The following is a 26,017-nucleotide window of genomic DNA, read 5'->3' as shown; positions in this document are numbered from 1 at the left end:
TGGGCCACTACCCTCAGGGTGCACCTGGATCTCTGGGTTGTCCTCCATCTCCCCTGGGTACACTGCAAGCAGTAATCCCAGTCACTCCTCATCATCAGCCACATCTGGTAGTTCAGACAAGTCCTCAAGTCAGCAGAAGACTTCAGCAGGCTCTGTTTCCAATATCAGTTTGGAAACATCTGCCTCTTGCAGTGGTTTCTCCCTAAATGAGCCCATCTTTTATACTTCCTGTTCCTGTCCTGCCCATCTGCTCCTGGTGTAGTGGGCATGGCTTTCCTTGTTCCGCCCACCAGGGGGCATCTGAGCCTCCCTTGCTGTCGATCTCTGGGGAAGGACACTCCTCTTTGCAATACATGATATATTGCATAAAATATTAAACTGTTTAGAAACCATTGTCTAGAGGGTTTGTAAAGCTGCTATGGCTGATCCAAAGTGGCCAAGCAAACTATGTAGTATTATTTGTATAGCAGTAGTGCCTAGGAGCTCCAGTCATTGACTTTAAGGCCAGAAGGGACTGTTGCAATCATCTAGTCTGATCTGCACGTTGCAGGCCACAGAACCTCAGCCACCCATGCATGGACCAGGATCTCATTGTACTAAGAACGGTACAAATAGAACAAAAAGATTGTCCAAAGAGTTCATAATCTAATATAAAGTAGCATAAAATCAGGTCTCTTAATATGGCTTAATTTTTACAGAGGACCAGTTGACAAGACATTGCAAAACCTGTAGGTCAGAATCTTAAGAGCTTTTGATGCTTTGTGGTATGTCCACCATGTGTCCCACATGCTCTGTAATGATATGTCATGCCAATTGGTTATGATATCTGGGATGAGATCTTTAGCTCAGATACGGTTCAAATAGAGCAGTTTTACTATGGTAGTTTCTAACCAGTATGACAGGAAAGAAGCAGTAATATTACTACACCAATTCAGCCTATCCTCTATACTGGGGTATCTCAACCTGTGGCTTGGGACCCCAAATTGGGTCGCCAGAATGTTTCAGAGGGTTGCATGCCCCAGTCCTCTTTATAACAACCTTTTACATATTAGAAGACTGTTAAAATATTCCACCGCAGGCTTCTTTTCTCTTCTCTAAACTAAACATGCCCAATACTTTCCTCACAGGTCAGGTTTTTTAAATCTTTTATCATTTTTGTTGCTTTCCTCTGGGCTCTCTCCAATTTGTTCACATCTTTCTTAAAGTGTGGTGCCCAGAGTACTCCAGCTGAGGCCTCACCATGGCTGAGTAGAGTGGAACAACTATCTCCTACCTCCCAAGATTACATATGACAGTCCTGTTTAAAACAGAATGACATTTGCCTTTTTCTCAATAGCATCACATTGACTTATATTCACTTTATGATCCACCATAATCACCATATCCTTTTCTGTAGTTCTGCTGCCTAGCCAATTATTTCCCATTTTGTATTTGTGCATTTATTTTTTTTCCTTCCTAAAGTGAGTATTTACATGAACATAAGAGCTTTTTCATACTAGAAAAATTAATCTCTAATTTCAGTCTGTGAATGAAAACTTTACTCTGGAAAGATAAAAAAGAAAAGATGAAAACTGGATTTTTATTTATTAAAAAAAATAAGACATTTATAAATCTTTCTAGCACTTGGGGGCAGGGGAATGGATGGACTTATGGATTGAAGACAGCAGCATTGGTAGTGGGTGGAATAAACTGTCACTGGAAGTTGAAAAGAGGGAGGAGGTAAAGGGAGCTGTAAGCTGTTGTGGGGGTTGGTTTGCTAAAACTTCTGGAAGGTGGGCAGGGCATCCAATGCAGTTTCTTATAAACCTGGCAACAAAAGCAACTTTGCCTCTCCTGGAATTGACACCCCCTCATCAATTATTGGGAGTGAACTATATCCACCCTGATTGTATTGGCCCTGTCAACACTGGTTCTCCACTTGTGAGGTAACTCCCTTCTCTTCATGTGTCAGTATAATAATGCCTGCATCTGTAATTTTCACTCCATGCTTTTGATGAAGTAGGTTTTTTACCCAGGAAAGCTTATGCCCAAACAAATCTGTTAGTCTTTAAGGTTCTACCAGACTCCTTGTTGTTTTTGTGGATACAGACTAATGTAGCTACCCCCTGCTATTGACATTAATGTTAGATGTCTGGTAGTCCATGAGAAATGACCCAATAATGGCTACAAGCAAATACAAGGGGAAATGAATTCCCATTTAATACAGTTTTGTTTCCTTTTAGACATAATGTATCCAAATTCCTGAAAATGCCATCCAAGAATGCAAAGAAAAGCGTAACATCTTTCATTAACTTCATTTGACAGTGAAGGTGCTCAGCATATTGTAGGTCAGAGTCTGTGGAGGCCTCGAAACACCTGCTATAATATTCACTTTTCTCTTGATTCTGAAGAAGAGAGAACTAGAACATTAACCTATACTTCTTAAAACAGAGATGGAATGTTGGATTTCATTGGAATCTTTCTGCTGATAAATCTTCAACCTGCTATTTTGACTCTTGGGGTCTAGAAATATCCTGTGTTTAAATAAGGAAATGTATGGTATTTCCATCCATATATTATGACTTCTTTGTTATTTTAGTCTCTCGTCATCTGTCAAACAATACCTGAAGTCTTATTTCTAATCCTGTTTTTTAAAATAAAGATTAAGAAAAAATTAATCTCTTCTAATTTGTCTGCTTTAAACCAGTTGTTAGCTCTCTGCAGCAGCTACTGTATTGTTTGTACAGTGCCTAGCATGATGGGATCTTAATTCCTGACTGGGGCCTTTGCATGCTACTATGAAAAAATATGCATAATAAAGTGAGGAATTTCAGTGTTCTTGCTGACATCTAATCTTTATACAACATACACAACACAATGTAAAATCACCTAGTATTTGGAGACCTAAAATACCTACAAATAACTGGACAGATTTTTGGCGATATCTCTGAATTTCCTGCCTATTTTGCTTAAACTTCACACTTCAGTACAACTTTTATGTTTTTAAAAACCTCACTTTTAATCTTGCTATGCTGACTTTTAAAATGCTATGTAGTGCATTAGTTAAAGTCCATATTAAGGTATGCCCACAGAACACTCTTGTTCTAATACTGTTCTCTGTCTTAAATGCAAGTTGTATGTTAATACCTATTGTGTCAGACGTCTACAGCACTTGGGTAAGGGTTCATCTTACAAACAGTTCACCTGATTTCATTGGTAATAGTATATTTGACACTAGCCATAACTTTACCCACATTTAGCTTCATATCTTGGTTTTTAATGCACTAATACACAAATCACTATCACTAAAATACATTTATGGGATGGAAATGTTTTAGGGTACAGCTGATTTATCATGAAATTATGTCCTCAGCTGTCATTAGTTTATAAAATGCAAAGATGTATGCCAGAGTTACTTCAAGTTGATTGGTTTCAGAGTAACAGCCGTGTTAGTCTGTATTCGCAAAAAGAAAAGGAGTACTTGTGGCACCTGAGAGACGAACCAATTTATTTGAGCATGAGCTTTCGTGAGCTACAGCTCACTTCATCGGATGCATACTGTGGAAAATACAGAAGATGGTTTTTATACACACAGACCATACACATTGTAAGGAGAGTGATCACTTTAGATAAGCTGTTACTAGCAGGAGGGTGGGATGGGGGGAGAAAAAACCTTTTGTAGTGATAAACACCCATTTTTTTTCATGGTCTGTGTGTATAAAAACATCTTCTGTATTTTCCACAGTATGCATCCGATGAAGTGAGCTGTAGCTCACGAAAGCTTATGCTCAAATAAATTGGTTAGTCTCTAAGGTGCCACAAGTACTCCTTTTTTCTTTTTGCCAATACAGACTAACACGGCTGTTACTCTGAAATATGTCATTATGCAAGGCACTGCATTTAGCCGTATGGAGTGGAAATCTATCAACTGCATGAAAAAACTTATACAGATACAGACAGACATCATCGTCCTTTCCAAATGCAAACAGATGGACATAGTACCAAGAGGACTGAAGGTAAAAAATCCATTACAATCTACATACCACACAGACTATACTGACAGCTTGTGCCACACGCTCTCAAAGAAACTGCGGAACCACCTGATCAACATCCTCTACAGCAAACAAGGAAAGATGAAGAATGAGCTCTCAAAACTGGATACTCTCATAAAAAACCAACCTTCCACACAAACTTCCTCGTGGCTGGACTTCAGACAAGCCATTTACAGCACACACTTTGCTTCTCTACAAAAGAAAAAGGACACTAAACTTTCTAAACTACTACATGCCACAAGGGGCCATAGCAATGGTTCCCTCAACCCACCCAGCAATATTGTTAACCTATCCAGCTATCCTCTTAGGACAGCTGCTTCTGCTGGGCTATCTCGGGGCTTCTCCTTCTGCTCCTCCACCTCCACAAACATGATACAGTTCTGTGGTGACCTAGAATCCTATTTTTGACATCTCCGACTCAAGGAATATTTCCAACACACCTCTGAACAGCATACTAATCCACAGAGACCTCTCTACCAACACTACAAAAAGAAGGATTCTAGGTGGACTCATCCAGTCTGCTGTCTCAACCTTCAGGAGTTCTACATAGAGTGCTTCTGCCGACGTGCACAGGCTGAAATTGTGGAAAAGCAGCATCACTTGCCCCACAACCTCAGCCGTGCAGAACACAATGCCATCCACAGCCTCAGAAACAACTCTGACATCATAATCAAAAAGGCTGACAAAGGAGGTGCTGTCATCATGAATAGGTCAGAATATGAACAAGAGGCTGCTCGGCAGCTCTCCAACACCACTTTCTACAAGCCATTACCCTCTGATCCCACTGAGTTACCAAAAGAAACTACAGCATTAGCTCAAGAAACTCCCTGAAAAAGCACAAGATCAAATCCGCACAGACACACCCCTGGAACCCCGACCTGGGATATTCTGTCTACTACCCAAGATCTGTAATCCTGGAAATCCTGGATGCCCCATCATCTCAGGCATTGGCACCCTGACAGCAGGATTCTCTGGCTATGTAGACTCCCTCCTCAGGCCCTACGCTACCAGCACTCCCAGCTACCTTCGAGACACCACTGACTTCCTGAGGAAACTACAATCCATCGGTGATCTTCCTGATAAGACCACCATGGCCACTATGGATGTAGAAGCCCTCTACACCAACATTCCACACAAAGATGGACTACAAGCCGTCAAGAACACTATCCCCGATAATGTCACGGCTAACCTGGTGGCTGAACTTTGTGACTTTGTCCTTACCCATAACTATTTTACATTTTGGGGACAATGTATACCTTCAGATCAGCGGCACTGCTATGGGTACCCTCGTGGCCCCACACTATGCCAACATTTTTATGGCTGATTTAGAACAACGCTTCCTCAGCTCTCGTCCCCTAAAGCCCCTACTCTACTTGCGCTATATTGATGACATCTTCATCATCTGGACCCATGGAAAAGAAGCCCTTGAGGAATTCCACCATGATTTCAACAATTTCCATCCCACCATCAACCTCAGCCTGGTCCAGTCCACACAAGAGATCCACTTCCTGGACGCTACGGTGCTCATAAACGATGGTCACATAAACACCACCCTATACCGGAAACCTACTGACCGCTATTCCTACCTACATGCCTCCAGCTTTCACCCTGACCACACCACACCACGCGATCCATTGTCTATAGCCAAGCTCTGCGATACAATCGCATTTGCTCCAACCTCTCAGACAGAGACAAACACCTACAAGATCTCTATCAAGCATTCTTACAACTACAGTACCCACCTGCGGAAGTGAAGAAACAGATTGATAGAGCCAGAAGAGTTCCCAGAAGTCACCTACTACAGGACAGGCCTAACAAAGAAAATAACAGAACGTCACTAGCTGTCACCTTCAGCCCCCAACTAAAACCCCTCCAATGCATTATCAAGGATCTACAGCCTATTCTGAAGGACGACCCAACACTCACAAATCTGGGAGACAGGCCAGTCCTTGCTTACAGACAGCCCCCCAACCTGAAGCAAATACTCACTAGCAATCACATACCACACAACAGAACCACTAACCCAGGGACCTATCCTTGCAACAAAGCCCGTTGCCGACTGTGCCCACCTATCTATTCAGGGGACACCATCACAGGGCCTAATAACATCAGCCACATTATCAGAGGCTCGTTCACCTGCACATCTGCCAATGTGATATATGCCATCATGTGCCAGCAATGCCCCTTTGCCTTGTATATTGGTCAAACTGGACAGTCTCTACGTAAAAGAATAAATGGACACAAATCAGATGTCAAGAATTATAACATTCATAAACCAGTCGGAGAACACTTCAATCTCCCTGGTCATGCGATTACAAACGTGAAAGCTTGTAATCTTACAACAGAAAAACTTCAGAAACAGACTCCAAAGAGATTGCTGAATTGGAATTAATTTGCAAATTGGATACAATTAACTTAGGTTACTTTTTATAATGATTCAACCATTCCCAGTCTCTCTTCAAGCCTATTTCCCCTTGTTTATTCCTGGCCCCCTTCCCCCCCCCCCGCCCCCGTTCCTCAGACGTTCTTGTTAAACCCTGGATTTGTGCTGGAAATGGCCCACCTTGATTATCATACACATTGTAAGGAGAGTGATCACTTTAGATAAGCTATTAGCAGCAGGAGAGTGGGGGGGGGGGGAAGAGAACCTTTTTGTAGTAATAAACAACCATTTTTTCATGGTCTGTGTGTATAAAAACATCTTCTGTATTTTTCCACAGTATGCATCCGATGAAGTGAGCTGTAGCTCACGAAAGCTTATGCTCAAATAAATTGATTAGTCTCTAAGGTGCCACAAGTACTCCTTTTCAAGTTGATTGGGTGATCTTAACTGTGCTTTAGAGTATGTACATGTTTTGGCTGATAGTTGAAAAGTTGAACTTTAAATTTCAAGACTAACTGGGAAATTATGATCTTAAGGTTTTGTTTTATTTCAGTGAAATATTCTTTCAACCTTAACCATTTTTTTTCTGAGAATACAGCCTATGATGTAAACAGATTGGTCAAATAGGTTTTATCAGTTAAATTTGTTGGAGACCAACTATTTGTAGAGCTAGAATTAATCTCTGGTAATTATGCTGTAACTCATTTAAATTTCTCTCCAAATCAAGATTTTTTTGGGGGAGGGGAAAAAAGACCATAGAGTAGCCACCCTTTGATTGGTGTGTCACTGCAATATAGGACTGTTTGTCGGATTTGGGAAGAAATAAAGTGGGTCACTGGAATTCCAGGAAACTTTCACCACAAAAAGATGCCATGCTGACAAGAAAGTCAGTGAAGAAATCCCTCAAGTCAGTGAATAATGAGGATGAAGGCTAGCCACATGACGCAATTTGATTAAACATTGAAATCATTCGTGTTCAAAATAATTTACCATTCATTCCGTATTAGGAACAATTTCCAGTAAAATGAATACATTGAAAAATTAGACCCCTCTTTCAGACTTTGTCCAGTCTTTCATAAGTAACGCTCTCCAAAGCTGCTATCTTAATCATTTCGTTGTACCATTCTTGTGTTTTGTGGAAAAATATCCCCTTCCAACACTGAGGAATCGGATCTTGGCCAATAGGAGCTGCTAGTCTAAATTGTTAAACCTTAGGGTTTGCTTCTAATAAAAAAGTTAGCTGATGATAGAATGGTCAGGTTGCAAATTTTAATTCTGGAGGGCGTGAACCTCTCAAAGTTTTCTGCTCAAAGGGTGTTCCTGTAGCATGTTTATCAAATAGCCCCCTGATGTTCAACACCTCCAGCTTGCACTGCTATCTCTTATATCCCATCTGTGCAGTCTGTAAATAATTCTGTACACATTTGCCATGTAGTATATTTTTCAGAAGAGATTCTGGGACTGTCTAGTAGATAAAGTCCAATATATCTCAGTAGAAGAAATCTTATGAGTTCTCGCTGTATTTGTCCAGAGTGGGGAGCTAGTCTCTAAAATCCTTATCACTATAATGCTATCTTTAGGAAAAAGACCATTAAAATAGGGAAAAGACTAGTTGTTCCAAAAACTTTTGGATCTGCTTTTGAGGAATTTTCTGTTAGAACAGCATGATTCTAATACTGATGGTTCATAAGGAACCACTTAAAGGGGGAAGTTTCTAGAAACTAAATAGCACTAACTAAACGGATAGTATACCGTATTATGAATACCATGGTCTTCTTTCTGGCAATATTTTTGTTAATTTGTCTAAATATTGGTATGCCTCTTATCAGACATTCATGTACTTAACTGCTCTGCTTGTTGAATAACTTGGATATTTCAGGATTATCAGCTAGTGATCAGGGATCATACTATGTTTCATGTAGTTATATAAGCAGACTGCAGTTGTTGAGTTGAAATAACATTTCTCTTCAGTATTGACCATCCTGCAACTACGATCTCTGAGTAAAGGATTGTAGATGGAGTAACTAATAATTAAGGCGTGTAGACTAGTGATTACATTGTGCCTATGCTTTGTGTAAAACGGAATTCCATCAACATTGTAATAATTAATTTAAGAATGTTCTAAAAGAGTACTATGATCTGATAGCTTCAGATATCCTCTTTAGGGTAAAAAAAAAAATCACTGCAGTGTCTAAATATTGTTTGTCCATTAAATTCTTTAGAGGACATCACAAAATTAAAACCATGTATCAAATCATATTGCCAACTGCCATAAATGATATCCATTAATCCAGCAGTCCACCCCAATATGAAGAAAAAACAACTTCCCCACTATATCCATCAAGTTAACTGAGCTATATGTGCGTTTTTATGTATACATAATATGTATATATTTAGAGCTTGGGTAGCCAGGGCTTGAAAAATCCACTTGCAGGATGATTAGAAAACTTTCTTGGCTGACTGCCATCTTCTTCAGCATCTAAACTTTTAACAACAGTTGTAGTGCTTATGGTTGCAAAAGTAATTTATCAACAGAGGTTAAGGTGATAAGTGCTCTTCCAAACTTGACAGAGGGCTCCACTGCCTGCATTGCTGCAGGCAGCTTCCACAAGCTGCAGCAGAGTGCAAATGACCAGGATTCTTGTCAGTTTCCACTGCCATGTTTCATATCCTTTCCAGCAGTAAAACTAACAAGGATCCTGGTCAGTTTTATTCTGGTATCACTTTTGGAAGCTATGAGCAAAAGCAGAGGCAGGCATTGTAACTATTCTCTCGGAAGAGGGGATTAAAGGCTGGAAGGAAGGAAGAATTCAGACAAAAATATGAATGATAATTGGGAGTTGTTTAGGAACACTTTACTAGATCCTCAAAAATCCAGAATCAAAGAAGAAGCCTGTCTTGGTTTAAAGAACAAACAGAGAACAAACAGACTTTGGTTTAGAGGGGAAGTGAAGGCAGCTATTTTTAAAAAAAAAAAAAAAAAAAAAAGGAAGAAAGGGGAAATTTATAGTAACAAATATAAATCAGGAGCTTGGAATTGTCAAAAATTGATAAGGAAAGCAAAGGGAAACAGGGAGAAATCAACGGCCAGCTGAATTAAGGACAATAAGGAAGGGTTGTGTTTGTTTTTTTTTAAAATATATTAGGGGTTTTTTTTTGTTCCCAACAATGGTATTGGTCCATTGCTAGATGAAATAGTAGAATTATCAATAATAAGGCAGAAGTATTCAATAAATATTTCTGTTCTGTATTTGGGGAAAAACATGATGTAGCCATATCAGATAACACTCTTTCCTTTCCAATAGTATCTCAGGAGGACGTTAAACAGCAGCTACTAAAGTTAGGCATTTTAAAATAATCAGATCCAGATAACTTGCATCCAAGAGTTTTAAAACAGCTGTCTGAGGAGCTCGCTGGACTAGTTATGTGAATTTTCAATAAATGTTAAAACACCAGGGAGGTTCCAGAAGATTTGAAGAAAGCTAATGTTGTGCTAATATTTGAAAAGGGCAAATAGGATGACCTAGGTAATTATAGTCATGTCAGCCTGACCCCTAAATTGGGCAAGATAATGGAATGGCTGATACAGGACTTTATTAATCAAGAATTAAAGGACGGTAATATAATGCCAGTCAGCACAGGTTTATGGAAAATAGATCCTCGCTAACTTTTTTTTTTTATATATATATGAGCTTACAAAGTTTGGTTGATAAAGGTAATAGTGTTGATGTAATGCACTAAGATTTCTGTAAGGCATTTGGCTTGGTACCACATGACATTTTGATTTAAAAACCTAGAAAGATGCAGAATTAACATGGCATACATTAAATGAATTAAAAGCTGGCTAATAGGTCTCAATGTAACTGTAAATGGGGAAATCATAGTAGAATGGGTGTGTTCGGGTGGGGTTCCACAGGGATCAGTTCTTGGCCCTACACTATATAACATTTTTATCAATGACCTGGAAGAAAACAAAATCACCACTGATAAAGTTTGCCAATGACCCAAAAATTGGGGGAGTGCTAAATAATGAAGAGGACAGGCTACCAATATAGAGCAATCTGGATTACATGGTAAATTGAGAGCAAGCAAGAAATACATGTTTTTAATATGACTAAATGTATACATCTGGGAACAAGGAATGTAGGCCATACTTATAGGATGGGGGACTCTCTCCTGGGAAGCTGTGACTTTGAAAAAGATTTGGGGTTGATAGAGAATAATCAGCATTGCACTGGGAGCTGTGATCCTGGGATGCATAAACAGAGGAATCTTGGGTAGGAGTAGAGAGGTTATTTTGCCTCTATATTTGGCATTGGTGTGACTGCTGTTAGAATATGGTGTCCAGTTCTGGTGTCAACATTCTTCATGATTTGTGAATAAATTGGAGAGCGTTCAGAGAAGAGCCACAAGAATGATTTAAAGGATTAGAAATATGCCTGTATATAGTGACAGATTCAAGGAGCTCAATTCTTTTTAGCTTAACAAAGAGAAAGTTAAGAGGTGACTTGAAACAGTTTACCAAGAGTTGTGGTGGAGTCAAGATTTTTTTAAATTTTTTTTTTTTTTTAAATCTTGACTGGATGTTTTTCTAAAAGATATGCTCTAGGTAGGAATTATTTTTGGGGAATTTCTGTGGTCTGTGTTATACAACAGGTCAGACTAGATTATCACAATGGTTACTTCTGTCATCAGCATTTGCGGGGAAGGGGAAGGAGGAATGCTGGAAGGACAGCAGTGGAACAGAATATCAAAAATGCCCATGCACCTTTTTCTGGTGATGCTTAAACTTTATTATCAGTGACTAACTATCAGCTTTTGAAATGTTAATAGGCTGCCATCAAAGTCTTATTAAAAAAACATACAGTTGGCCCACTCCAAATTGGCATAATGTTATCGAGCAGAAAACTCCACAGGTTTAGAAGTAGTTTCTGGACTCTTACTAATTGGCTAACAGGGACTAAAGTTTTTGGGGCAGCAATCCACAAAAATAATCACAGAAATATAGGGCTGGAAGGGACCTCAAGGTCATTTAGTCCAGCCCCCTGTGCACCATCCCTGATAGGTGTTTGTGTAACCTGTTCTTAAAAACCTCCAATTGTGGGTATTCCACAACTTCCTTTGGAAATCTATTCCAGTACTTAATTACCCTTATAGCTAGAAAGTTTTTCCTAATATCTAACCTAAGCCTCCCTTGCTGCAGATTAAGCCCTTACTTCTTGTCCTACCTTCAGTGAACATGGAGAACGGTTGATCACCATCCTTTTTATAACCACCCTTTACACATTTGAAGATAGTTACCAGGTCCACCCAGCTTTTCCTAATTTTTTTTATTCCAGTTTTTTTTACTCAATTAAAATAAGCACTTAAAGCAAGGTAAATTTAATGGAGAGTCAGTAACTGAATTGGGAGAGGTTTGTGCAAAAAGATAAGCAGGAGGGAATTTAATTCAAGTATGTAAAAAAAAAAAAGGCAAAACCACAGGTAAAACTGTCCTTTAATCAAGTTCCGTATTCCAGTTAAAGAAGTGTAACTAGAAAAGAAAGTAAGTTTTATCATTAATAGTCTTGGTAAAGTAAAATTTGTTGGTTTGGCCTTTTTCCTTTTGTCATGAAGCATAAGGAGCTTGAAATAATTTTGCTTTTGAAAAAAGGGTGTTTGGGGCTCTAAACTCAGAAGTATTACCAATATAAATTTTAGTCTTTCAGGTTTCTGCTGAGGTCTTGTAAAATCAAAATAAATAATTTGGGATCGGTGTGTATGGTGTATGTTTATCTTTTAAGAAGCAGCAGTGTTAATTCTTCTTTATAGATGAGAAGTACTATAAAATGCTTCCAGATCATATTATAAAAGAGGGTAACTATTAAAATATTAAATTTCACTACACAGAAACAGGTAGAAGTGCAAAATATTCTAAGTCTCACCTATTAAATTTTTTAGTTGCTTTACAAAACTGCAATATATGTAGCATCCACTAGATTTCTGTTAGATTAGAACAATTTGAAGTGTTTCTATTCTACAGATTTACTTTGGAAAAAATGCAATCACAGTGTTCAAAGTTGTGTCTCAAAGATATCCATGTAAAATGTGCTCCATTTTTGAAAGTTAAAATTTCCAAGTTAGTAAAAATTTTTCTTTTTGTTGTTTGTGGGGCAGTTAAGTGTATTTACATTTAATTGAGAATACAATATAAACAAAAGTAATTTATTTAAATTTGTCAGGTTTCACCTGCATTGTAGTTGTAATGCAATACCAAAAATGTTGAGTTTTTTAAAGGAACTGCTTAATCTGACTAGCTCCTCAATAAGCCAAAGTATGTTCCCAGAAAAACAGTAGACAAGACCTGAATTTGTAATGCAAAAAGCAAGGGTGGGGGGAAGCTTCTGAAGACCAGAAAAACTGATGCAGGATTTATATATCTTTTAAAATGCCCTTCTTTTTTTTTCTTCCCTGTTTTATGAGTTATTTGATACACTATATTGCATATCTGCCAAAATGGTAGAGAAAGATGTAAATGTCAACCGAGAAAGACAGCGGGCCTAACATTTTATAAAAATATCTTTTCTATAAAATATAATTCTTGGATCAGTTAAAACAATTATTCAGATATTGTTATGTGAAATTTAAAAATAGAATAAATGAGTTGATAACTTCTTAATAAACACACTCTTACTAGAGTGTCTTTGCTCTTAAATGTGTTCTGCCCATTTATAGCTGTGTAAGTTATTCCAGCGTATTTAGGGTCAAGTACAGATGCAAACTAAATAAAAAATTGCTGAAGATTTTGGCCAAAATCTTGCTGATTTAAAGGTAAATCTGCATTGACTCTTTATTCCCCATATCTGGCACAAAATATAAGTGTACATTCAACCTAGAAAATTTGGCTGATTAGGATTTATCCTAGTGCCATGTTATCAAGGATTTCCAATGAATAGCTTTTAAATGAATTCTTTGGGATTTGTTGCATCACGCATTAAGGTAGATAAGCTTGCAGTATTCATTGGAAACACAAAGAGTTATTTGTTTGGATTTTTTAAAGTTTCAAATGACTAACGGAGAACACTCTGTAATGTAGCTAACTCGTTTCAGTTTTCTGTATGAATGAAAGAAATAAGATGCATGACACAAATCTCTTTGGGATTAAAGGGTAAAATGCTGCCATTCAGCATAATTTGTGATGCTGAATGTACCCAAAACTGCTTTAAGACTCAGACTTCCATATTTCCCAATTAGTAAATCCTTTTAATACTGTAGTAGAAAGAGCCAAGACTATCACATACCAATACATTCTATGTAAACAGGCTTTCTGTTCCTCAGGAAGATCATGTTTTGGTTTGTCATGGATCCCTACCCCTTAACAGCTCGGTTCTCTTCACCTTGAAAGGCAGGATGTCCCTTCTGGCTGAAGAAATAGGCTTGGCTAGTTTATGCATACTGAGCATTGGTCAGAAAAACATGTACGGGACAGAGCTCAGAATACAAATTGTGAGCACTCACATGTTAGATTGCTGGTCTGGTCCACCTTGAGGATTTTAAGAAAACTTGAAATATAACTGTGCCAATGATGATTTTGTAGCCTCATCTCCATTCATGTTGCAGTTTCAAAGACTTAACTAAGTGTCCACAGCAATGTGCATATGTGTTTATAGTGTCAGGGGGTAGCCGTGTTAATCTGTATTCACAAAAACAACAAGGAGTCCGGTGGCACTTTAAAGACTAACAGATTTATTTGAGCATAAGCTTTTGTGGGTAAAAACCCCACTTCTTCAGATGCATGGAGTGAAAATTATATGCGTTTATAGTAGGAATTTTGGATTCAACGGAGCTATTCATATGTGACTTCAAAATTGCAAAGAACAGTTGTGTATTATCACTAATTCTAGAATATTTATGCTTCTACCATGGAAATGGTGACCTACCCTTTAGACTATACCTTTATAAATCTGATCCAAAAGCTTTTTGGATAATTGGAGGGGTTGGGGGAGGAACATATGTTTTTAAAAAAAAGTGTAAGCATGTAAGTGTCAAAAGCAGGTATAGAAAAAGAACAGCCGTTGAAATTGTCAAGTTAATCACGATGATTCACTTGGACTCCCTCCTATGTTAATAGACACATGGGAGCTGCAAATTTGGGAGGGGAACCAAGGTAGCCCAAACTCCAGTTCTCCATACTTGTTGATCTTCAATTATACTGAAAGCAATAAATCGATGTTTGATTTTGCAGGGAGGCAACAATGCTGGGCATACTGTTGTTGTAGATTCCGTGGAATATGATTTTCATCTCTTACCCAGTGGGATCATCAATCCAAAAGTCATTGCATTCATTGGTAAGTATGGCATTTTCCAAAACTGCAATTTTAACACCAATACAAGTCCAGACTCTTGGAGTTCTATTCTTGAAGCCATCAACATCCACTACAGCTCAGAGCATAGTGAGTCAGGAACTTCTTACTCCTGCTCAACCCTTTTCTCCCCTTGCTCAGAAGGACTTGGGCCCTGGGTCCAGAGAGTCTTTGCAGCCTCACTGCATTGTCCTCACTCAGTTTTGAAATTTGGACTCTGGTCACTTTTTTTCTTATTTGCTTTATTGCTGTTGCTTTATGCTCAAATAAATTTGTTAGTCTCTAAGGTGCCACAAGTCCTCCTTTTCTTTTTCCTACCACTGTAACCTTTCTCTGTTCTTCTCTCTCCTTTCTTTACCACCTTCCCAGTTTCTCTATCTCTTTACTCATTTCCAGAATCCCTTCTCACCATTTCTTTCTCCCACTTCAACCTCAGTGAGTGACCACCAAAAAATCCCCTCAATCGTTATAAGTAATGATATTTTTTTTCCCTCTCTTCATGGATTGAAGGGCCGTGAGTGCAGGGCCACCAGGTCCCAAAAGAGGCACCTGCTACCATATTACTCCTTTCAGATGTCCTTCTGCCCCAGGGCCACTAGTGACTTGTGTGTGTAGTGACTAGTCCCCTGATCTTTCAGGAGAGTATTACTGTGCTGAAGGCATTCTGTGTTTTAAGAACAACTTCACATCTACTGAGCTTAGCATGACCCTAAGATTGTTCAGTTTTTGTGCTGGGGAAAGCCATTCCATAACAATATACTTCAGCACTCCTTAGTGACTGTTGCAGTTATGTACTATGTGCCTTTTTAGGGAACAGGTAAGTGCAGTGATCCAAATTGCTGATAGGAAAGAATGACTATGAGCAACCTCAACTCACTGATTGATACAGTTTCTCTTTTTGCTAGCACAATGACAACATTGGCTTTGTTTTTGCATCACAGGGTGAGAATAACGTATTAGATTATCAATATCTCTAGTGAAAATAGAAATAAATAAAAAAGGCTTGTAAAAACCATAAGAATATTTTAAAAACAGCTTGTATTACCCTAGGAAAAGTAAGTCTATGAAATGAATTAATTTTTGGAGGTGATGAAAGAGAAATACTGCTGTGCAACAGACAGGAATGCAGTTATTTTTCATTGTTAAATAAGAATGTTAAATTTCCAATTTAGAGGAGTTTAGTGCATGCAGCTAGGGACCTATGTACTTTAGCTGTAGGTCAGGGAGTTTCTTATACCTTAAATTCCTAAGGATGAAGGTAGTATAATGGAACAGTTTTTGAAATGTATGTCTTAAAATATTCTTTATGCAGAAAAATGAATCATGGATATGTAAGAAACTAGTTTTTCATGTCTGGTGTCATACATTAAACTCTGTATTCCTGATTTCCTTCAGGAAATGGTGTGGTGATTCACTTGCCAGGACTGTTTGAAGAAGCAGAGAAAAATGTAAAAAAAGGAAAAGGTGAGAACAACCTTTAAAGGTATTATTTTAAAAGGGGGCATAAATGCTTTCTCACAGGGATCTAGCTAGCAGTGCTACGCCTAGCATAGAGGCCAGGAGAAACCATATGGCATGTCCTACCAGAGCTCTTCTTGCTCACTTCTGGCAGCAATCCTGCAAGGACTCACAGAGTTCTGTTAGTCCCTGCAGCTCCCATCAGGAGTCTCCTTAGAGCCTCCTAGAAAGATGCATTTATTAAGTTTCAAATAATGGATTTAGGGCAAATGATAGGAATGCCAGATAGTAACCTGACAGAAAATGTATTTATCCAACTTCTGTAGCCATTTTTAAAGAAAATGGTCTTGAAAGAAACCCAGAAGGAAGAAAATTCTAACATTGGTAACAGAACAGCTGAGCTTGTTTTAGCAACAGTGAGAAACTTGAAAAATTTCCCTAGTGTATGTAGAATGCCTAGAAGCTTCAACTTGTGATAAGCAGCCTGCATTTCCTGGCTTTGTAGGTTCAAGTTAGACCTTAACAATTGGAAATTGTTTGCTTTTTCTGGTGACTCAGTTTGGTGCTTCTTTTAAATGGCTTCCATTTTCAAATCTATAATTAGTCTTTAGAAGTTTTGCTTATTCCATCATGAAAATAAAAGTGATATACAAAACATAATTTAAACTTTTTTTCATTTGTTTTTAAGGACTAGAAGGCTGGGAAAAACGACTAATAATTTCTGACAGAGCTCATATTGGTAAGATGCCATACTGAATCTATTTTTATTGATTTCCATAAGAATTTCCTCAGACTTTTCAAAGAAACTGAATAGCTGGCAATTTTATTTTATCTATAATTTATCATTATTGCAGTGGCCAAAGGTTCCAGTTAGGGATCAGGGCTCAATTATGTTAGGCACTATAGCTTCTTTAATATTAACCTTTTTTTTTTTATTTTTAAAAATGTGGAGCCACTCTAGACTCAAACATTTTAGTTTGACTCATTAAGCTGATTCCAAATGCATATCATGTTTTCTCAGAAAGCAGTTCAAAAGTTACTTGAATGTTTGAAGACTTCATTGCCCATTTCAATATAGAATTTGTGCTCTCCTCTTCATAGGAAGCCTTGCCTTATATTTTTGCTTCTCTCGGGGATCACATAGGCTTTTGGAGAACACCAATTAAACAGTGACTTCAAGTTATAACCCTTTGAACACAGACCTTGTAGTAAAATCAGATTTAGAGTGTCCCTGTAATAAAATCAGATTTAAAGTGAGAGGCCCTCCCAATCATCCAAAAATGCTTTTTATGCTGGAGGCCTTTTAATTACTGACTTCTCTGACCATTTGTTCCTTCTACAGCGTGTGGATGATCTTCACCTGTCTAGAGGCTAAATCTATACAATAGTGTTTAATGAATGTATGTAGAGACCTCTCTAAGTCTGTCTACACTGGGAATTTGACCAAGTGTTGATACTCAGCAACAATGGGTCTCTCTGGAGAAGAACTGAAAAGTTTTGATAATGTAAAAAAATGTGATTGAGATCTAGGCACTGTATACACAGGGAACTTGACTGTCATAGCTACTGCGGAAAAAGTTATTCCACAACAGCAACTCTGGAATAGCTTCCTGTGTAGACAGTAGTCTAGATCAGTGGTTCCCAAACTTGTTCCACCACTTGTTCAGGGAAAGCTCCTGCCGGGCCGGGCCGGTTTGTTTACCTGCCGCGTCCGCAGGTTTGGCCGATCGCGGCTCCCAGTGGCTGCGGTTCGCTGCTCCAGGCCAATGGGAGCCGCTGGAAGCAGCGGCCAGTACATCCCTCAGCCTGCGCCGCTTCCAGCGGCTCCCATTGGCCTGGAGCAGCGAACCGCGGCCAATGGGAGCCGCGATCGGGCGAACCTGCGGACGCGGCAGGTAAACAAACCGGCCCGGCCCGGCAGGGGCTTTCCCTGCACAAGCGGCGGAACAAGTTTGGGAACCACTGGTCTAGATAAAAAGCGACTTTAGTCCAATATAATTATACTGCTCACAAAGCAGAATAATCGTTCTGGAATGAATAAAATCACTTTTATTCCAGAATAAATCTATACAGGGAGTTATTCTGGAACAGCTATGCCAGTTAACGTCCCCTGTGTAGACAAGATCCTAGTTCAGAAGGACCAGTTGCTGACTACCATTATCAGTAATTGGTCTCTTTAGTAAAAAGAAAAGGAGTACTTGTGGCACCTTAGAGACTAACCAATTTATTTGAGCATAAGCTTTCATGAGCTACAGCTCACTTCATCGGAGCATGCATCCGATGAAGTGAGCTGTAGCTCATGAAAGCTTATGCTCAAATAAATTGGTTAGTCTCTAAGGTGCCACAAGTACTCCTTTTCTTTTTGCGAATACAGACTAACATGGCTGTTACTCTGAAACCGGTCTGCTTAGTGTGGATGTTTTGAACTTTTCTGAATGGAAACAGCCTCGAGGTTTGCTTGCATAGTAGGGTTGCCTCATGAACATTGATACATGGCCTCTGAGTTGTCCTTCTAGCCTGTAACTGGATATGAGACTAGTCATATTCCATGGCTGTCCTGGAGACATAAGGCCCTGATGAATTAGTGTTTATTAAAAGACAAAACATAAAGCTAGGTGTACTTTTCTGTGAGTTTTAGTTAACTTCAGGTAAAAGCTTATGCCCAGCTTGCAGGAAAGGGATTTGCACAGTATGGATAGTTAAAATGTCAACATGAGGTGTTAGATTGCTCTTTAATAGGTATCTTTTCACCCATTGACCAGCCTTCTGGCTCTTGTTTCCCTCCACTCATGTTCTGTGTATTGTAATTTAAAATATTATAATGCCTTAATGTGGTATAAGCATTTTAATCAATCTAAATAATTTTCTTTAAAAAAAAAAATGGTTCTAACTGTTTAGGGTAATCTAAGGAATTTGATCATTTTTAAACTATATGGGGAAGAGGTAGGAATACCAAAAAAGCAAATTTTATTGCAGAAAGACTAGAGTACTCATTAAAGCTGAGTCTGCTTTTTTTGTTATCCTTCCTCTGTGTGCATTGAGTAGAAGATTTCAGGTCCAATGCAATCATTATTGTACCTTCAGGAATGTATTGTTTTTAAGAAAAATATACTTACACAGTGACATCAGGTGACCAGTAGTCCCCTGCAGTGCCGTACCTTAATTATATTTGGCATGAGTTTTCCCCCACCATTTGTTTGTTTGTTTGACAAGATACAAAGCAAATGTGAAAGGCTTAGCATGATCAGTGTTTTGAGTAAGCTCTCTCTCTTTGTTTTAGGAGTAATGTATTGTTCCCAAACATTTGCCGATGAACTGTGTAAAACTCGTCTACCTTCTTCATCTTTACTAGGATGGCTTTACTAGTCCAAAATTCCCCCTCTCCCAGTCATTTTTCTGTTGATAAATGTCTTCCTGATAGATAGTTTATGGGGTTTAAGCTCTCCCCACAATGAGTTACAAAAAGCTTAAAATTAGAGCTGTCAATCACAGTTAACTCACGCAATTAACTAAAAAAAATTAATCGCACTTATAATAATAGAATATCATTTGTAAATCATTAAATATTTTTGGATGTTTTTCTACATTTTCAATGTGGATTTCAATTACAACACAATACAAAGTGCAGAGTGCTCACTTTATATTATTTTTGATTACAAATAAATGCACTGTAAAAACGATAAACAAAAACATTTTCAATTCACCTCATACAAGTACTGAAGTGCAGTCTCTTTATCATGAAAGTGTAATTTACAAATGCAGATTTTTTTTTTTTTGGTTACATAACTGCACTCAAAAACAAAACATTTGTAAAACTTTAGAGCCTACAAGTCCACTCAGTCCTACTTCTTGTTCAGCTAATCGCTAAGACAAACATGTTTGTTTACATTTACAGGAGATAATGCTGCCCACTTCTTATTTACAATGTCACGTGAAAGTGAGAATAGGTACTCTCATGGCACTGTTGTAGCCGACGGAGCAAGGTATTTTTACATGCCAGATATGCTAAACATTCATATACTCCTTCCATGCTTTGGCCACCATTCCAGAGGACATGCTTCCATGCTGATGATGCTCGTTTAAAAAAAAGTGTCAATTAAATTTGTGACTGTACTCCTTGGGAGGAGAATTGTATGTCTCCTGCTCTGTTTTATCCACATTCTGCATATATTTCATGTTCTAGCAATCTCGGATGATGACCCAGCACATGTTCGTTTTAAGAACACTTTCATGGCATATTTGACAAAATGCAAAGAAGGTACTGATGTGAGATTTCTAAAACTAGCTACAGCACTCGACCCAAAGTTTAAGAATCTGAAGTGCCGTCCAAAATCTGATAGAGACAAGGTGTGGAGCATGCTTTTAGAAGTCTTAAAAGAGCAACACTCTGATGCGGAAACTACAGAACTACCAAAAAGGAAAATCAATCTTCTCCTGGTGGCATCAGACTCACATGAGGAAAGTGAACATGCATCAGTCCACACTGCTTTGGATCGTTATCAAGCAGAACCGATCATCAGCATGGAAGCATGTCCTCTGGAATGGTGGTTGAATCATGAAGGGACATATGAATCTTTAGCACATCTGGCATGTAAATCTCTTGCAATGCCAGCTACAACAGTGCCATGCGAACTCCTGTTCTCACTTTCAGGTGACCTTGTAAACAAGAAGCAGGCAGCGCTATCTCCTGCAAATTGTAACCAACTTTGTTTGAGTGATTGGCTGACCAAGAAGTAGGACTGAGTGGACTTGTAGGCTCTAAAGTTTTACATTGTTCTATTTTTCAATGCAGTTTCTTTTGTACATAATTCTACATTTGTAAGTTCAACTTTTATGATAAAGAAATTGCACTACAGTACTTCTATGAGGTGAATTGAAAAATAGTTTTTTGTTTTACAGTGCAAATATTTGTAATAAAAAATAAATATAAAGTGAGCACTGTACACTTTGTATTCTGTGTGTAATTGAAATAAATATATTTGAAAATGTAGCAAACATCCAAAAATATTTAAAATAAAAGGTATTCTATTATTTGTTGGGTTGTATAGTGTTTTCCTTCCTTCTTTGGGCAAGTATAAAATTGGAATAAATGCTAATTACTCTCTGAAAGTCTTTCTTTTTAAAGCATACACAGGTCTGTGGTACAGTATTTGGCAACTAGAACACTAAGACAATTTCAGACTTGTTAGATGCTTCAGAGGCTTCTTTTTTCTACTGAAGACCATTCAAAATAGAAGATGTAACTTACAAAAAGGAAGAAGGCTCCAAACTTTACAGCATGCTTCTTACTTGGAGTTCACCATTTTGTTCTCCATGTAGGAAAAAAAGCACTGTTGATCCTCAGCTAGCTGTGAGAGAACCTCTCTTATCACAAACATAAAACACTTCAATAGAATGGCTTATATTACCTAACCAATATATGATTATTTTCACCATGTTAATCTGCACTCAAAGAAATTGAGAAAAAATCATGTGGATATCATTAATTTCAGTTTCAAATTGTTGCACATGCAGTCTTGTCCAAATTTGCATTTTAAGAGTTTTTCTTTAATTTCCTTAGTATTTGACTTTCATCAGGCTGCAGATGGCATTCAAGAACAACAAAGACAAGAGCAAGCAGGAAAGAAGTATGTAATTTTCTTTTGTGTGTGAAAATATGGGAGTATGAAGTTTAAAACAAAAAAAAAAATCCAGTTTTCAAAGCTTGACAAACCCTAAAACAATAAAATAATGATAAAGTAGCATGAAGTTTTCTGGGATTCATTTTTAGACATATCTTAACATAAGTGTCCCACCAATGACAAATAATAGGATCACAGTCTTAAAGTATGGGTCATACCACAATATTTTTGGTACAGAAAGGGACAAAAAAGCTGACGCTTCCCAGAACTTAAATTAGGTCTTTTTCTAAAGAGCCATCTTTGAGTAGTGTTGTCTCCTGGGCTGAGAAATTATGAAGACTGGCAGAACTGAAGTAACATTGACTAATTTTTGCTTTGTTCAGAAGTGCACATGAAACATGAATGTTCATGCTGTGCATTATATGCCACCTGCTATCTCTGTTCTATCTGAGCTTTTTTATGAATTTTAAAACTTACAACCTAATCACAAGGTATTTTTGTAAGTTTCAGTAACTTGCCAGCTCTGGGATGGAAGCAGCTGGCTGAATGAACAACATAACATATATCTGCAAATGAAAATAAACATATTATGTGAATTTCTAAGGTGCCAGTATATTTCAGCCCAGGTATGGAAGATTTGTCTATATGGACGAATGAGTGAGTAACTCTTTGCTGTTGCTGCCAGTAAAAGGGATCATTCATGACTGACCTCATGAAGTGGACACTTGTGCTCAGGGAAATGCACTGAGACAATCTCATTGCACATAAGCCGCTATTGGATGGTAACAGATTTCAGTTACTTCTGCCCATGGTCACGCTGAAAACTCCATGCTTGTCTTTGTCCAGTGCTAGCTAGCTCTCATTTCCAATTATTTAAGAATGAAAAAGCAAACTAAAAAAATCTTTTTTTTTTTTTATGAGCAGATATCTGCATGCTAACTTTTAGCTAAGAACAATTTTTTATGGCCCACTTACAAATCACTGCAAGATGACATTTGTAATAGAAACACTGTTGATCCTCACTTAGCTGTGAGAGAACCTCTCTATAGCAAACATAGAACACTTCAATAGAATGGCTTATGTTACCTAACCAATAAATGATTATTTTCCCCGTGTTAATCTGCATTCAAAGAAATTAACAGTACAAACTACATATTAGTTTAATTTTCCTTTTTAATTTACAAACAAGAAATCTGAGTATTAAGATCTTTCACTCTATTTTGTATCACTCTGGTGATATATGTTGTAGAAATCTCACAGCAGTCATGTAATGCTTCAAGCTGATGGTAAAACAAAGCTTGTCAAATTCTCACTATTTTAGTTAAGTGAGTAATAAAATACAATATATTTAGGGGTCAGATTTTCTGTGACCTGAGGCTGAAGACAGTATTGTTATCTATCCCTGAGGGATCCAGTCTCAACACTAACAGAAAGTAAACTTTTGTTTCTAGATTGCTGGTTTGACTCTAGTCTGGATTGATAATGACCAACAATATACCTATCATCTCTTTCATGCTTTTGCCTCCATGCTACCAATAATGCCAGCCTTTGTTACCCACTTGTTAAAATTTCAAATGAGTACCTTTGCATTTTCTCCTATTCTGCCTCTGGCAAATGGGAGGAGCTTTGTGTAAGCATTTGCAAAGTCACTTAATTGTCCTTTTTCAAATCCATCTTTAAAACTCATATCTGTTGTGGTACCTACAAAAACTTAACTATAAGGTAGCTGGTTTACTGAGATTCCTGCCTATCATATTGATCAGTATTATCTCAGTTTCTTTGTGCTCTCCCATTTGTCTGTGTACTCACCTGCTCCGCCTAGGTATGCCTGCATCTTTTGATAGTGGTGCCTGGACTGTGCATGCTCCACATACATCCTTGTGCCCTGTGACAAGGCTATATGGGGCTGCATGGGTGAACCACCCTAAGTTCCTTCTCAACTGCCATTGGCCTGAGATGAAGTCTGCAGCACGTGTCTGTTACCTGTTTAGCATTTAGATTGTTTATAGTTACTTACCTCTTAGTTTTTCCTTTTTTTTTCCTTTTTCTCTTTTAAAAAAAAAATCCTTTTATTCTTTGATATATTTAACTAGAAGTGCTAGAACTTCCCTTTCTTGGGTTGTCTCTCTTTTTTTATTATTTTTTCCATGGGAATGCTGGATTAAAAAGGGGCCATTTCTTCTGCTGTGTGGCTATTCTGATCAGAGACAGGCATTCCCAGTGGCTCTGCTCTTTGTGTGATACCCATGTTCCTAGTAAGTGCAAGATCTGCACATCCTTCAAGGGTAGCCTCCCTACTCTTCCCGTCTTCCACTCTCCACCATTCCTCCTCCCATTTCAACTCCAGTGAGTGCCCACCAAAAAACAAATCCCATAGTTTTTGTGAGATAAATAAAACAATAGCCTGTTCACCCTTTTTCCTACCACAGACAGTGGACATAAAGTCCCAGCAACATCTAACAACTGCTGTCTTCTCCACTGTACTTTCTGGGGACAGAACTCCAAAAACCTCCCTCTCCTGCATCGGGTCCAACACTAGACGTCCCAGAACTGTTTTCTATCAGAAAATGCAATGGCTCTATATAAACCATTCATCTTCTTGGCCCGATCATGTCTGCCAGCCTCCAGTTTCTTTCCCTCTCCATCTACTCTGTCCTCTCCCCTTTTAACATACCCTCCGTTCCTTTGCTCAAGTCTGCTCTCCCTCAAAATTCACTTTCAGCTTTATTTAATTTGTAATAAGAATATTAATATTGATAAGCAAAAGGCTCGTGTTACATCTTGTCTACCTACAAACTTAACATTGTATTATGTAACTTCTGTGCTCCCTTTCCCCTATTTCTCACTCCAAATTCATCCTTAATCTTTTTACTGATTTCACTTGATTTGTTCTGTCTTAATTTTACATTGCAAACTTTCAGAGGCTTGACCAGTTTTGTTTTTCAGGCACTTCTGGGCACACAAAAGTAATACTGGTGTGAATTTAGAAGCCTAAACATTAATGTCCCTATCCAATTAACAGTGGATGATGCCTCAGAAGGCTGTATATTGTGGCTGTATATTAGTCCAATTAGAATGGTTTAGACACAGGTACTAAGCCCATTTTAGGTGAGCTTTCTTATGATGCCTCTCAGAAATGCCTTTAAAACTTTAAAAAAAAAAAACCATTCATTTTGGTGAAATGTCATGACAGGACTTTAGAATTAAAAATTAGGACAAAATTGTATATGAGGAATCCTTGCTGAAGTCATCAGATTTTGCCAAAATTCAAGTTTTATATAACCAATGAATAATACATTTAGAATAATAGAGTTTTTCATCAGTAGATATCAATGTACTTAATACAAGATTAGATTTTTTTGAAGCCCTGTTTTGTTTTCTAATTGGAAATTGAGAATAAAGTTGCTTTGCAATCTCTCAATACAGTATACCATCTGTTTGATTATATAACTGCCACGAGTGCCATGCAGACTACCATTTTATTAGCTTGTTTCTCATTCTTCTGATCAGGTCTAGGTTTTTCTGTTGTTCTTCCTCTCTGAAAGCAGTGGAGACAAATAATTGTATTTTGCAGTTCTACTTCCAGATAAAAGAAGACTAGTGTCAGTCCTACATTGTTTCAGGAGAAACAATTTAGATACCTTCTTGTTTTAGACTAGCTGCTTAATTTTTCAGATGCTAGCAGTTCTGCAAATCCAATTAATTCTTGAAGGTATTTCATATCTCTGAAACTTCAGTCTGTGCATTTCCTCTTCTGATACCGAGCAATGTTCCTGTTCTTCTTGGTCCTATGTGGTGGTGGTCTTTTCTAGTGTTTATTGAAAGATTTCACATACATATTTTAAATGTAGTCCTGTGTCTTTTGTCACTTCAGTTAAAATTAGCTCTTTGTCCTCTCATTTTGAGAGTAATATGTATGACTTTTACTTTTTTGAAAGCTTGGGAACTACTAAAAAAGGGATTGGTCCAGTGTATTCTTCAAAAGCAGCTCGAAGTGGCCTCAGAATGTGTGATCTTGTTTCCGATTTCGGTGAATTTTCTGAGAGGTAATTCTAGTTTATATTTGAAATGTAACCTTTCAAGCATAACTTTAGACTAACAGTACCCTAATTATATTAATGGTATATTTTTGGCATGTTCCAGTAAATATCTAATTTATATTCCAGAAAGTCTTAACTGGAT

General features: G+C 38.0%; 1 protein-coding gene across 1 annotated transcript in view; it reads left to right on the top strand.

Annotated features, from left to right (window-relative positions):
• ADSS2 (adenylosuccinate synthase 2) overlaps nucleotides 1–26,017 on the top strand; it is a 47,751-nt gene that overhangs the window by 2,754 nt on the left and 18,980 nt on the right. Inside the window, exons 2-6 of the mRNA XM_084625200.1 lie at nucleotides 14,639–14,741; nucleotides 16,152–16,220; nucleotides 16,903–16,953; nucleotides 21,775–21,841; nucleotides 25,774–25,881. Coding sequence (XP_084481326.1) covers nucleotides 14,639–14,741; nucleotides 16,152–16,220; nucleotides 16,903–16,953; nucleotides 21,775–21,841; nucleotides 25,774–25,881 — 398 coding nt within the window. The remainder of the gene's footprint in view (nucleotides 1–14,638; nucleotides 14,742–16,151; nucleotides 16,221–16,902; nucleotides 16,954–21,774; nucleotides 21,842–25,773; nucleotides 25,882–26,017) is intronic.

Source organism: Lepidochelys olivacea, assembly GCF_965140295.1.
Source record: "Lepidochelys olivacea isolate rLepOli2 genome assembly, chromosome: 3".
NCBI lineage: Eukaryota > Metazoa > Chordata > Testudines > Cheloniidae > Lepidochelys > Lepidochelys olivacea.
This window is presented reverse-complemented; position numbering and strand designations above follow the sequence as displayed.